Raw genomic sequence first — 12,864 nt, 5'->3', positions numbered from 1 at the left:
TCTAACACCAGCAAACATGGCTGTAATCTGGGGTCCGCTGAGACTTTTGCCTTTGGGGAGGCTGCATGGCCTCTACAAAATGTCCTCCCGGCAGGGGAAACTCCTCTCCCCATGTGGCCCAAGGACCCCTTGGACCTCTCTGTCTGCTCCTAGGGATTCGTTCTTTCCACCACAGCACTGCCAGCTATCGAACTGTGGAGTTTCTTACTCTGTGCCCCTGCTTATAGAGTCCTAATGGCAACAAAACCTTCTCCTTTCTCCCCTTCTAGTTCAGTTTCTGCGGGTGTTTCCACTCTTTCTCTCCAGATGCTTTTGGTGGGAAGTGCTTTCTCATACTCTCCCCCATCTCCATCCTCTCTCTCCACAAACAAAAAGCTCCCCACTCTCTACAAGCTTCTCTCTCCCCCAGTTCACATCTCCAAGCTTTGTACCTGCTGAGTTCTGTGGCTGAAGTTATACAGATTGTTGTTAGTCCTCAGATCAAATTTACTAGGTGTGCAAAATGGTTTGGTGCTCATCTAGCTGCATTTCAGGAACGAAAGAAGCAGAGAATTTCTAGGCTGTGCCACCATATTGGCCCCTCTGCCACCGAGAATTTCTATCTTTAAATATTTAGGCACAATTCCACATTCTTTTCAATAAAATTTTCCATTATATCTTTAAATAACTCATTTTCATTCGGGTGATGGTTTCTCTACCTCAAAGGCACATGTTATCCTTATGTTGGATTATCCCTATGATTTCCTCCTAATTGCTTTTATTTCTTCATTCTGCCTCCCCTCCCCCCGACATTCATTGTGAATCACACTTCATTTTATTCCGCTCTCTCCGTTTGCTTGTTTGTTTTCAAATTGGAAATTCCTTTAATTTTTTTTTCATTTTAATTACACCAATAACCCACACTATCATAAATTGCCAAATGCAGTTAAATCATAGGTTTCTCAACCTTGACACTACTGACATTTGGGGCTGGGAAATTCTTCACTGCAGGGATAAGGATCTCCTGTGCATTACAAGATATTTAAAATTTACGGACCCATGTGACTTATTAGTTTTTGAATATTGTTCTGGTCCTCATTTGGTTTTCTCAGTTTTCTTTTATTCCTCTGTTTGGAAGTTAGTCTGAGCAGGTTTTTGTTTATTAACTGAATTAATATTCTTAAGTTCTTCTATACCATGAAGGTCTTCCAGGGAATTTTTTTTCCTACTTTTTGAATAGTTGCTTTTCCAAAAAAGATCATTTGTATGCTATGTGTGGTGCTCTTCTCTCTCTCCTTTAATACATGGTAAAGACACCATGCTCTTTCATTTTCTCTGGTTCATGATTGACACCAATCATTCCATGTTTCTACGCTTTGTTCTGAAGTTGTACGTGCAAATTCTCTTCGGTTCTCTGCCCACCCAATCAGAGAGCAGTTTTCCACCACTCTGGGGGCTGGGAAGTGACATTCCAACTCGTTTGCTAAGTCTGTGTGCCAGCAGTGGGAATGCTGGTGGGGAGGTGCACAGAAACTCAGTCTAACTGCCATCTCAGTTAGAAGAACTAAACCATGCCCTCTCCTCTGTGGCTGTGTTACACATCCCAGAACAGGGCTCCCTGGAGCTAGTTGGGAGTGTATGATGTCCCCATTCACAATGGTGGTGAGGAGAGAAACCCTCTGGCCTGAGATCATTTCTGCTTTTGGAATGGAGCTTCCCACTTTTGCTTCAGTCAGACAGCTCAGCCCAGATGTTGTCTCTTTCTGTGTCACTGGGAGCCATTCAACAGCCATTTCCAAATCCTGAAGACGTGCAACTATGAACATTTTTAGTCTGTTAATCTGCACCAAAAAACTGCCCTCCAGCAAGGTTTTCCTGATTACACAGCAATTGCCAAACTAAAGAGAAATATCCATTTCCTTATATTTTTGCCAATCTTGCTTACTAAAATGCTTATTGTTAACACAACTGGGTTTTTGTAAAAGTTAAAACTATGGAAAAATATAGTTTAATGCATTTCAATGCATTCAAACATTTTAAAAATATTTTTAAAACCCACACGCAAAATTCTGAGAGCTTACAAAGATCAATGTGTTTACACAAAGCATGTAACATTCTAATCATACACACACACACACACACACATATAATTTGACAGAGAGAGAGAGAGAACAGGGGAGAGGGGCAGAAGGATAAAGAGAGAGAGGATTGTAAACAGGCTCCATGATCAGCACAGAGCTCAATGCAGGGCTTGATCCCATGACCCTCAGATCATGACCTGAGCCAAAATCAAGAGTTGGACACATAGTCAACTGAGCTACCGAGATGCCCGTAAACTGTGTAATATTCTAAACAACAGAAAGTTAAAAGAGTTCTTATTTAATAAATGTGTAAAAAGTCCCACAAAGGGCATCTTTAGGGATCATTTAAAAAAGAAAAATAAACCTCAGCATTCCATGACATAGTGTTTAAGGTGGGTAACAATGACTTTATTGTTTATACACAGAGGTTCAGATATTTTTCAAAAAGTAACTGATTTCTCATTGAAATCTAGAAAGCAAGGTGACTACTGTTCTTTCCATGAACACATATAAAAATGAGCACCAACTGGTAGGGTCACCTGACTATATTCATGAGATAATGTAAACCAAGAGCTGGAAATAAAACCCAACCAATAATTTTATAACACGTGAAATTCTAATTCAAGGTCTTCCACCTATCCATTTATCTAAAATGTTTTGAGACAGGTCATATGCTATAAAACTCACCCTTTAAAAGTATACAGTTCGGTGGGTTTTAGTATATTCAAAGAGGTTTGCACCATCACCACCATCTAAATTCACCCTAAAAGCGAACCCTATACCACTTACCAGTCACTCCTCATTCTCCTCTCCCCTCCAGTCCTGGAAACTACCAATCTACATGCTGTGTCTATAGATTTATTTACTCCAGAGATTTCCTATAAATAAAATCATACAATATGTGGCCTTTGTGACAGGATTCTTTCATTTAGTAATGCTTTCAGGTTCATCCATACCATACCATTTCTGTGCTTCATCCCTTTTAATGGATGAATATTCCCTCACATAAATACACCCCATTTTATTTATCCGTTCATCAGTTGATAGATATCTGGATTGCTTCTACTCTCTGAAAAAGTTTTCTGCAAATTTTTAAAAATTTTAATGAAGTGCAGTTTAGTCTTTGTTTGTAGTGTATGCTTTTAATAATACAAGGTCTTTTAAAAATGGCAAATAATTATAAGGATTTAGAGCACACAAATATTCAATATTAAAGGAGAATTTCAAACAAACTCCAAATAAAAATCTCCAAATCAGTGTGTCTGGGTGGCTCAGTTGGTTGAGCATCTGACTCTTGACTTTGGCTCAGGTCATGATCTCATGGTCATGAGTTCAAGCCCTGAGTCAGGCTTTGTGCTGACAGCGCAAGTCTGCCTGGGATTCTCTCTCTCTCTCTCTCTCTCTCTCTGCCCCTCTCCGAGCGTGAGCATGGCGCTCTCTCTCTCAAAATAAATAAATAAACTTAAAAAAATCTTCAAATCTTCCAGTTTGTCTCACCAGGCTTTGTCTGACCTCAGAGCAGATATCTCTGTGATTGCTACATTAATGACTTTCATTTCTTTCTCTGCTAGCTAGAAAATAAATTTAGATAAACAAGCTCCCAGTTAAAAATCATGTCTGTATATACTGCCTCTTTACACACAAAGGAAGAACAAGGGGAAAAAAAGCATATTTTCCCAAAGTTGGCATATGAAATCTAATCAACTTTGGATTTGTTAAGTTCGGCATAAGGTGCCTAAGAATCTCAACTGGCCTCTTTCAAATGTCAAAATCTGAGACAACATTTTTGGACCTAACGTACTCCAGAAGAAAGGTGATGTTGCTAGCTACATTTTCTCCTACTGCTGTGATAATGCTGTCTCCAGCCTTCACCTCCCCGCCTTTTGTCTTATAGGGTGATCATGGTTTTGTATATTGGGAAAGGCAATGGATTTATGAGAAGGCACTTGTAATTAGGACTCTGGAAAAGGGCCCTTGCCTTATGCACTGTGCAAATCCAGGAAGGTGCCATTCCCATTGTAGTCCATACTATTTGTCCAATTGCATAAGATTATCTTTGGGCTTTTAACTTGCGTTTCCCAAGGTATGGGGTATACTTAAAAGGACACAGATTCAAGAACCCAGGTTCCTAAATGTCTTAGCCTCAAACATTCTTTCAAATTTTCTATGACTACAAGCAGCACAACTATACGGAGTTGGGGTTTAAAACCAAGAGCAGTGGCTTTGGATTCAAAAGATCAGAATTTCAATCCTGACCAGCCAAATGCCAGTTGTGTGTTCTTGATCATGTTCTTACCTTCCCTGAGATACAAGGTTCTCATCCATACAATAAGAATGATAGACTCACAGAATTGCTAAGGGGATTAATGAAGGCAACACAGGTAAAGTTCCTAGCAGACAGTAAGCAGTAAATCAATGTGAAGTCTTCTGATGTCAAAGTGATGCATCCCAAAACCCATCAGATTTAGACTACAGACCTATGCTGTCCAATATGGTAGCCACCAGCAACAAGTGGCCATGAATTAACTGAAATTAAGCAGACTTTAAAATTCAGTTCACAGTGGTCAAAAGTCACCTGTGGCTAGCAGCTACATATCGGATAGAGTCAATACTTATCGCTGCCCTCAGTGAAGAAAGTTCTTTTGGGCAGGGATGCCACAGAAGTGATAGGATTATCAGAAATCCAGAAGTCTAAATTTTTTTTTTTTTTTAAATTTTTTTTTTTTTTTCAACGTTTTTTTTTTTATTTATTTTTGGGACAGAGAGAGACAGAGCATGAACGGGGGAGGGGCAGAGAGAGAGGGAGACACAGAATCGGAAACAGGCTCCAGGCTCTGAGCCATCAGCCCAGAGCCTGATGCGGGGCTCGAACTCACGGACCGCGAGATCATGACCTGGCTGAAGTCGGACGCTTAACCGACTGCGCCACCCAGGCGCCCCCAGAAGTCTAAATTTTTGCCACTAACTATGTAACATGACCAGAACAACTTTTATCTCATTATGTTACTATCTCCTCAATGGTAAAAAGGAATAATGCCTCTGCAGCAACGTTGTGGGCGGCAGGTGCACTGACTTTTTTCTTACTTTCTTATCATCTTTCCAGGACCCCAAGATTAAATTATGTGCAACAATGTCTAACAAGGACCACTTTGAAGATGACTCAATAGCTACAGCTCTTTGTGAGCTCAATATTCATAGCCATGATTTGATATTATTCCAACACACCCGTATGTAGTCAAGAACAGCATATGTTCAATAGCATACCAAGCTACCTGCAGGCAATTTTTGTGGTGATGAAAAAACACAAATTAGCATAACTGAGTAAGTTTTCAATGGCAAATGGCCTTTCGTAGACTACTAACTTCTCCCCAGATTTAAAATGGAAAGATCAGAGATCCTATTTCCTACTTACTCATTGGTTTCACTTTAATGTCTAAGTCTGCCTTTCCCCAGTTTGGAAACCATAATCTGTTGCTGTCAGTTTTGGAGAAATATTATATTTTTTAATTTATCTAGCTAAATAGACTTTATCTGTTTATTTTTTCCATAAAAGAGCAAATAATAAATATTTTATGGTCATAAAATCTCTGTCACAACTAGCTAACCTCTGTTGCTGCAGCATGACATGAACCACTGATGACAGAAGCATAAAAAGGCAGAGCTGTGTGCCAGTAAAACTCTAGTTACTCAAATAGCTGCTTAGATCTTAATTTGCCAACTCCAGATCTAGAAGGATATTTAAGAACATCTACTTGAAGAACATATCCATAGAAGACTATCTTCTCACATACCCTTCCTTGTTCTTCCCAACGTTTTTTTTTTTAACCACTATTATCTGTTTTCCATTTATTTTAATTTTTCGAACATAGGTTGCATCCTGCAAATGATCATGGGCTTTTAAATGTTTAATTTAGAAATGTCAAAACACAAATTTTTCTTCCCACTTTTATTAAGATCTTGAATAAAAAAATATATAATTCTTTAGGATGACTTCTTTCCCTTTCAGACCACAAACTGAGGGGGATTAGTTCATAAAAGAACTAATTAAAAATGACTCACAGATCCAACCAGGCCATTTAAAGTTTCCTGGCAATGTTACTAATTCACAAATTGAATTACAACTTAAATACAAAAGCAAAATTGAGCTCATTGCCACAATGTCATTATTTCTTAGACAGACATTACTGTTCAAGACAAATCAACTAAGGTCAAATATTTAGATGACTCAAGTAACATCTATAAACAAAAACTTAGTAACTTGTATGCACAGGTGAAAATGTAATTCAAAGAAATGGTAAGAAATTACTAGAACAGAATCATGAAATTCTAGAGTTGGAAGCATCCTTACGGAATAATTCGTGCAGCCTCATTGCTTTATGGTTGATGAGCATGGTTGTCTTCTGTTATTTTTCCTTCCCTGAATACACTCTTCTTATTGGAGCTCTAGTTTTCCTTATGGAGCTACTCCTCCCTCCCAGCTCTGGCAGTTTGGGTCAGGCTGGTATCATCCTTAGGCCAACAAGGTAGGTATTTAATCCAGATTCGTCAGAGGATTCATCATACAGGATTCATCAGAGTCCTGTAAACTCCTGGCCAGAAGACTGGCCCATGGATTGTATCACGGCCAAAACAGTTGGTCATCTCAATTCTGGAATGTCTCTTACAATTACCAAGAGAGAGTAGCTCCCCTCCTTCCTTCCTCTTCCCTCCCTCAAGCTTTCTCTCTCTCTCTGTCTCCTCTCTCTCTCTGTCTCCCCCTACTTCCTTTCATTCTTTCTCATCTCCTCTTTCTCTCTTTCTCTTTCAGGGATGCTAAACCTGAGGACATGTTCTAGGCATGAATAGCAGCCATTCTGCCAGCTTGTGGAAATGGCCTGCCTGGAACGAAAGCAACATGGACACAAGCTGGTCTGAGATGCAGAGTCCAAGTTCTGAGGGTTTGAATCTCTGGATCCAGGCTTAAGTGAAACCGGAACCCCTGTCTTTCATAATCAAAAGAGCAAAACGGTTCTCCCCCGTTTTTCTTAAGTTTGAGTTGGGTGTTTGTCATTACAAGAGACTGGACAAATACCACTGGTTAATCAACTCAAAGAAAGTGAATGTTGCTAAGTGGGAGGGGTCAGGACTTTAATCACCTCTAAATCTGATGTTTGTTCCAGGAGAAGGATGAATAGAGTAACAAAATCTTTAAAATCTCACGTGCAAAGCATTTCAGGTAAAAAGTGTATACTGCTCTGTAAACTTCTTGCATAGTACTATGATTGGACTGTCACCTCCTTTAATGGATATTCTTGCTTAGAATAGCTTAAAACATACTGCTCTGGGAGGGGTGTGTGTGTGTGGGTGGCTCAGTCAGTTGAGCATCTGACTCTTGATTGCAGCTCAGGTCATGATCTCAGGGTCGTGAGATAGAGCCCTGCATTGGGCTTCGTGCTGACTGTGGAGCCTGATTAAGATTCTCTCTTCCTCTCCCCCTCTCCCCTGCTCACACACACTCTCTCTCTCCCTTAAAAAAAAAAAAAAAATTACTGATCTGATTTAAAGGAAATTACTGTTCATACTTATATATAGATCAGGAAACAGACTTCAAAGGAATGCTGGAAGGTCAGAAATACAGGGAATGCTGGTGTAGGTAACATATGGAAGATTTTAGATACACTACCAACACCTACTGTCCCTAATTCTACCCTGTGTCATCAGTCACAATAGCTGGGTCAACACACACATACCAGTGATTCATTCCAGAAATATTTATGGAAACTATGCTGAGGTCTGTCCCAAGACATTATGTGAACGACATAAACTCAAACTTCGAACTTCCAAGAGGGAAAAAAGAACGTAATTCTGACAAAAAAAAAAAAAAAAAATGGAAAAAAACACTTATTTGAAAATAAAGGACTATTTGCTTACTATTAACCCTGTTAGAAACTGACCACATGAATGACTTCATTCCTTTATCTCCTCCTCCAAATTGGCTTCATTTGAAACAACAGTAAATATAGCTATGTGAACATAAGCTTTTACAAAGGGCAAAAAATTTAAATATGCTGATTTATGTCTAGTTGACAATGTATATGATATTTCTTTTACCTGCTAACTAGTTATTAAGCGATCAAAAGCCAAACCACATTTAAAAAGACATTGGTAATATTTTTCATTCATTGCATAACAATTTAAAAAGACTCTAAGACTGATCCATTCAATGTTTTTTTTTTTCTCCGTGGCAAATATGGAGCTATAAAAAAAATGACATTTTAACTGCTGTCCATATGTGAGATTTATGAGAACAATGTAAACTGACCAAACAAACAGAAGTCCGGTCTGCTAAACATTCATACATGAAGAGAAAGACCTTCAATGCTGGCAACTGAACCTCATTAAATAGGATGACTTTACACCTATATTTCCTTCAGTGCTATGCAGACTGAAGTCACATTTTAACCTGTTAGACACTGTAACACTTACCTGGGCTTATAATTTTTATTCTTTCATTGCATATTCTGCTAACAGAAATGGCTTGATAAAGGTGAGTGAAACTGAAATAATCCTGGAACACTCCCAAGTTTTCTAATTTTGGATTCTTATCTAAGACATAAAATTGAGGGATGAAATTGACTAACACAAGAAATACACAGCTCTTACAGCTTACAAAACATAGGATTTTATTTAAATTTGTGTACAGATAAGAATTTACTAAAATTTCAACAAAGACCTAATTCAAATCCTTTCCCACCACAAAAACAGGCATTATGAAAAAAAAAGCCAGATTCTCTCAATTACATTTTCCCAGCTGGCAGATTCTGGAGGGAAAAAGGAGGGGAGGAAAGATACCAACGCAACATAATTTGATCTTGAGTGCTGTCTCTTCTTGAAATGACTTAATTATGGAGATTTCCATAAGAATCAGCATTCTTCGGTTTTGACGTTGAAATAGAAGCTTCTATTCCAAAATCACAAATAAGGCTTCTGGCGTTATTTTTAGTGTGAGGTACACAGTATATTCACTATTAAGGCAAATGGTAGAATACATGTGTGAGATATTAATGTAGATCTTCCACTGTAAAACAATGTGTTCTGGAACATTCATGGACTTTCTAAGTGCGTTGGAATTAGAAACTTGTAAAAGCTGTTGCAGTGTATAACAGTTTTGAATGTCTTCGCTGTGCCTTTTTGAAAGTTAAGCTGTTAAACGTAATCTTGTTTGACTTTTTAGAGCATGTGAATTTTTTATTATTAAAAATCGTAGAATTGGTCTGATCTCAAATTCTATATATACACACACTGCTTGGCCAAACAGACTGCTCCCCTAAAGTCGGCAACAAGCAATGCTTACTGAGCAGGTTCACAGTGACTGAAAAGTATGAGAACAGAACATGGAAGACTGTAAGCGACATCAGATTATTGAGGTGGGCTAGCTATCTTATTCAAGAAAATCCAGATTTAAGATTTTTCACAGAGTGATTATGGCTCATCCCCTCACCCATTTTCCCCCCAATCGGATGACCGTTTCCTTCATAGTGATGAATCATTCCTTTTTATGAGACAATGACCTTCTTCCTCCAAGGGTCAGGACGAAGCTGTCACTTCTTAGCCACGCTGGCCACAGACTTCTTGGCGGCATCCTCCAGGTCCACAGCTGAAGTAATGGGGAGTCCACTGTTACTGAGGATGTTTTGGGCCTCGTGGACATTGGTTCCTAGAAGGTGGGCAGGGGGGTATGGACAGTCACTGAAATGAAACTGGAGGTGGGGCCCTGGAAAGTTTCGTACAACCTGAAATTGTGCGAGACCCAGGTCTCACCAATTACAGCTCAGGTTCAGTTTTATGATTCAGATTTGGCTATTTAGACGTATCCACCAGAAAAATTTACTTTTTTCCTTTTTTTCACCTCAAATGTCTGGCATTATAAGACATATATATATATATGTATATGTGTATATATATATATGTATATGTATATACATATATACATACGTGTATATATACATATATATGTATATATACGTGTACGTGTGTATATATACATATACACATATATGTATATACAAAATATAAATAAAAATACATATAAATATATGTACACTTATACACACACTTATACAATATAAATTATATAAACTTACTTAAATACAAATAAAATATATAAATATAAATAAATAACATACATAAAATATTACATAAAAATATACTACCTATATTTTTTTCTGGCATTTAAAAAATGCAGATAATGACATTCTTATAAGACTGTGAACGAAGAAAGATCAACAACTACTTGGTCCACTGATTCGAAAAAAGAAAATCTTCTGAAACCGATGTGCCCCTTGCGTGAACAACCTGAATACGGAATCTAAAGAAAAAGCTATGTGTCCAGTATGAGCGAGAGAACGGCGAATCGATGGGTTGGTAGCCACAGAATACTGAAAGTAACAAGTGAAGAAGCACAGGACTGATCTGAGCTAGCTTTTCACCAGGAAATGAAGTAAATATATGTTCTAATCGACATCACTGACAGGGAAGATGACGTGGCAAGATCTCTAACAAGTGGTGGTCTGGCTAATAAGCAAGACGAAAGACTGGAATTGCCTGAGACTAATGGACATTTTTTTTTTTTTTTTTACTGATAAAAGCAGACATTTCAGCTGATAATCCACAGTCGAGTGGATTTAACGTGGTTTTGGCCCATACTAGAAGGCAACTGTCTTAAAGATCTCATGAAACTAAAGTTTTGAGGGTCTGCCCACCTATGGCCATGAATCCACCGCTTTGGAAACAACGATAGTTATTCAACACATGTGTTCTCGCTTCCTCCCTGCTCCGTATGACAAAAAGGGCAGAGGGCCCCAAAAAGAGTACTGCATGCAGCCTGTGATGGTGTATCTTTGTCTCCCATTCTCGGCAGATTTGTAGCACTTGTGGGCCAAGCTACCCCACCCAGAGGTGTGCTTCTGCGACTTGACTATTTAGCAAGCAAACTGCTCTTCTGTTCTTGCAGAGTGAACAAGCCCCTAGGAGAAATGTGGTAACATTTAAGAGTCTAATGAAATACCTCATCTTACATCATTTCCTGTGCTTTTATCTAGTTAGCAAGGCAGAGCCTATTTATATACAAAGACCTTGAAATATAGGCCTTGGAGGACCTAAGAGTACAAATAAAAAGGAAGCACTTGGTCAGCATGTTTCATACAAACAGGCAAATGCCGAGTTCAAGGGGAACATTTGCGCTAACAAGGTGATGTAGTGTGGATTCCCTGGGAGCCGGGGGCCACCACAGCTGTGGCGAAGTGAACACTTGGCATTGCATCTTTAGTTCAAGGCTAACTCACTGCTCTTTTCCACAGGAAATCTGCTAAATATCCTTTTTGGGAAACAAAATTCAAAAGGTAAGGAAGCTGTTACCTGGGTGGCTCAGCTGGTTAAGCCTTGGTCCAACTCTTCACTTTGGCTTAAGTCATGATCTCACAGTTTGTGAGATTGAGCCCAGAGAAGGGCTCCTTGCTGACGGTGAGGAGAGATTCTCTCTCTCTCTCCCTCTCTCTCCCTCCCTCTCTCTCTCTCTCTCTCTCTCTGCCCCTTCTTGGGCTCTCTCTCTCAAAATAAACAAACAAACAAACAAAAATCCCTAGCTTCTCACCCCGGCTCTGTTGTAGATTAGTTGCACAGTTTTGGGTAAATTATGTAACACCTTTGAGCCTCAACTTCTTAATTCCCAGACATAACATTATGATCGTCTTCCTCATAACTAATACACACGCCAGACATAATGCTAAGTGACTTCCACGCAGTATATGAAATCTTTATGACGACGATGCCTAGATCTTACTGTCCCTATTTCACAGATGAGGCAAGAGAGGCACAGAGAGGTTACAGAACTTTTCTACAGTCACAGACTGTATGTGGCAGTGATGGGAACCTGAACTCTGTTCTAATAATACAACCCTGAATGTTCTAACCAGAATATCGCTGGTTGGTTTCCTTGTTTATAAAATGAGGATAATAATGCTGACAGCATGGGTTGTGAGGAGGAGCAAATGAAATAACACATGTGAAAGGATTTTGTAAATGTCTAGGAATCTGTGGCCGACTTAGCTCGCCATCAACCAGTCACGCTCCTCTTCTGCCCAACCAGGAACCACATTTCCCAGGTCTCCCTTGCATGTATGTAGGTCATGTGACTGAGTTCTGGCCAAGAGTGTGTGAGCGCCATGAAATATGTGCCCATAAAAATTGCCCTTGTGAGCTCCTGCAGTCACTCGGTTTTTTCCCTGTGTACCTTCTGGAATGTCACCAGCCAAGACAACTCTGAAAATCCCCTTTCTGGACATGGCAATGCCTCCTTCAGCATGGATACCAGAATAATTCTGTAGAGCAGAGCACCCTACTCATGCACCCTTTCAGACTTCATATTAATGAGAAAGAACTTTCTATTACATTAAGAATCGCATTTCAACATTTATCTGTTACAGGAGCCGGCGTTACTTTGACTGACACATTACTTTGTAAGGGTGGTAGGCAGCTTCCAAAATGGCTCTCTGTGGTCAGTTCCTACTTCCTGGTATCCACGCCCCTGTGTAACCCCTGTGGCTGTTGGTAGAACCAGCAACTTGCTTCTAATGACTAAGGAGAGCAAGAGTGACAGAATGTCATCTCTGAGACTAAGTTCCAAAATCCCAGGACTTCTTCCTTGTTCCTTCTGACTCTGTTCACTCCGATGCAGCACACTGCCATACTGTGGACTGTCCTATGGAGAAGTGCACGAGGCAAGGAATTCAGGGCTGCCTCCAGCCAAAAGCCGAGGAGCAACTGA

The 12,864-nt window shown here is 39.5% G+C and overlaps 1 protein-coding gene across 2 annotated transcripts in view; it reads right to left on the bottom strand.

Annotated features, from left to right (window-relative positions):
- The window catches only part of SUCLG2 (succinate-CoA ligase GDP-forming subunit beta), a 334,454-nt gene that overhangs the window by 44,806 nt on the left and 276,784 nt on the right, over nt 1-12,864 (bottom strand). The window contains exon 11 of one of the 2 annotated variants that reach the window (XM_086697626.1): nt 8,699-9,756. The exons of the other annotated variant lie outside the window; for it this stretch is intronic. Within the exon in view, the coding sequence (XP_086553752.1) occupies nt 9,641-9,756 (116 nt within the window). The 3' untranslated portion in view covers nt 8,699-9,640. Of the gene's footprint in view, nt 1-8,698; nt 9,757-12,864 lie in introns of those variants that run through there. 2 annotated transcript variants of the gene reach the window in all.

This window comes from Puma concolor, chromosome A2, assembly GCF_028749965.1.
Source record: "Puma concolor isolate L17-30 chromosome A2, mPumCon1.1.hap2, whole genome shotgun sequence".
NCBI classification, from domain to species: Eukaryota; Metazoa; Chordata; class Mammalia; order Carnivora; family Felidae; genus Puma; species Puma concolor.
Note: the sequence above shows the minus strand (reverse complement) of the source record. Positions and strands in the feature narration are given on the sequence as shown.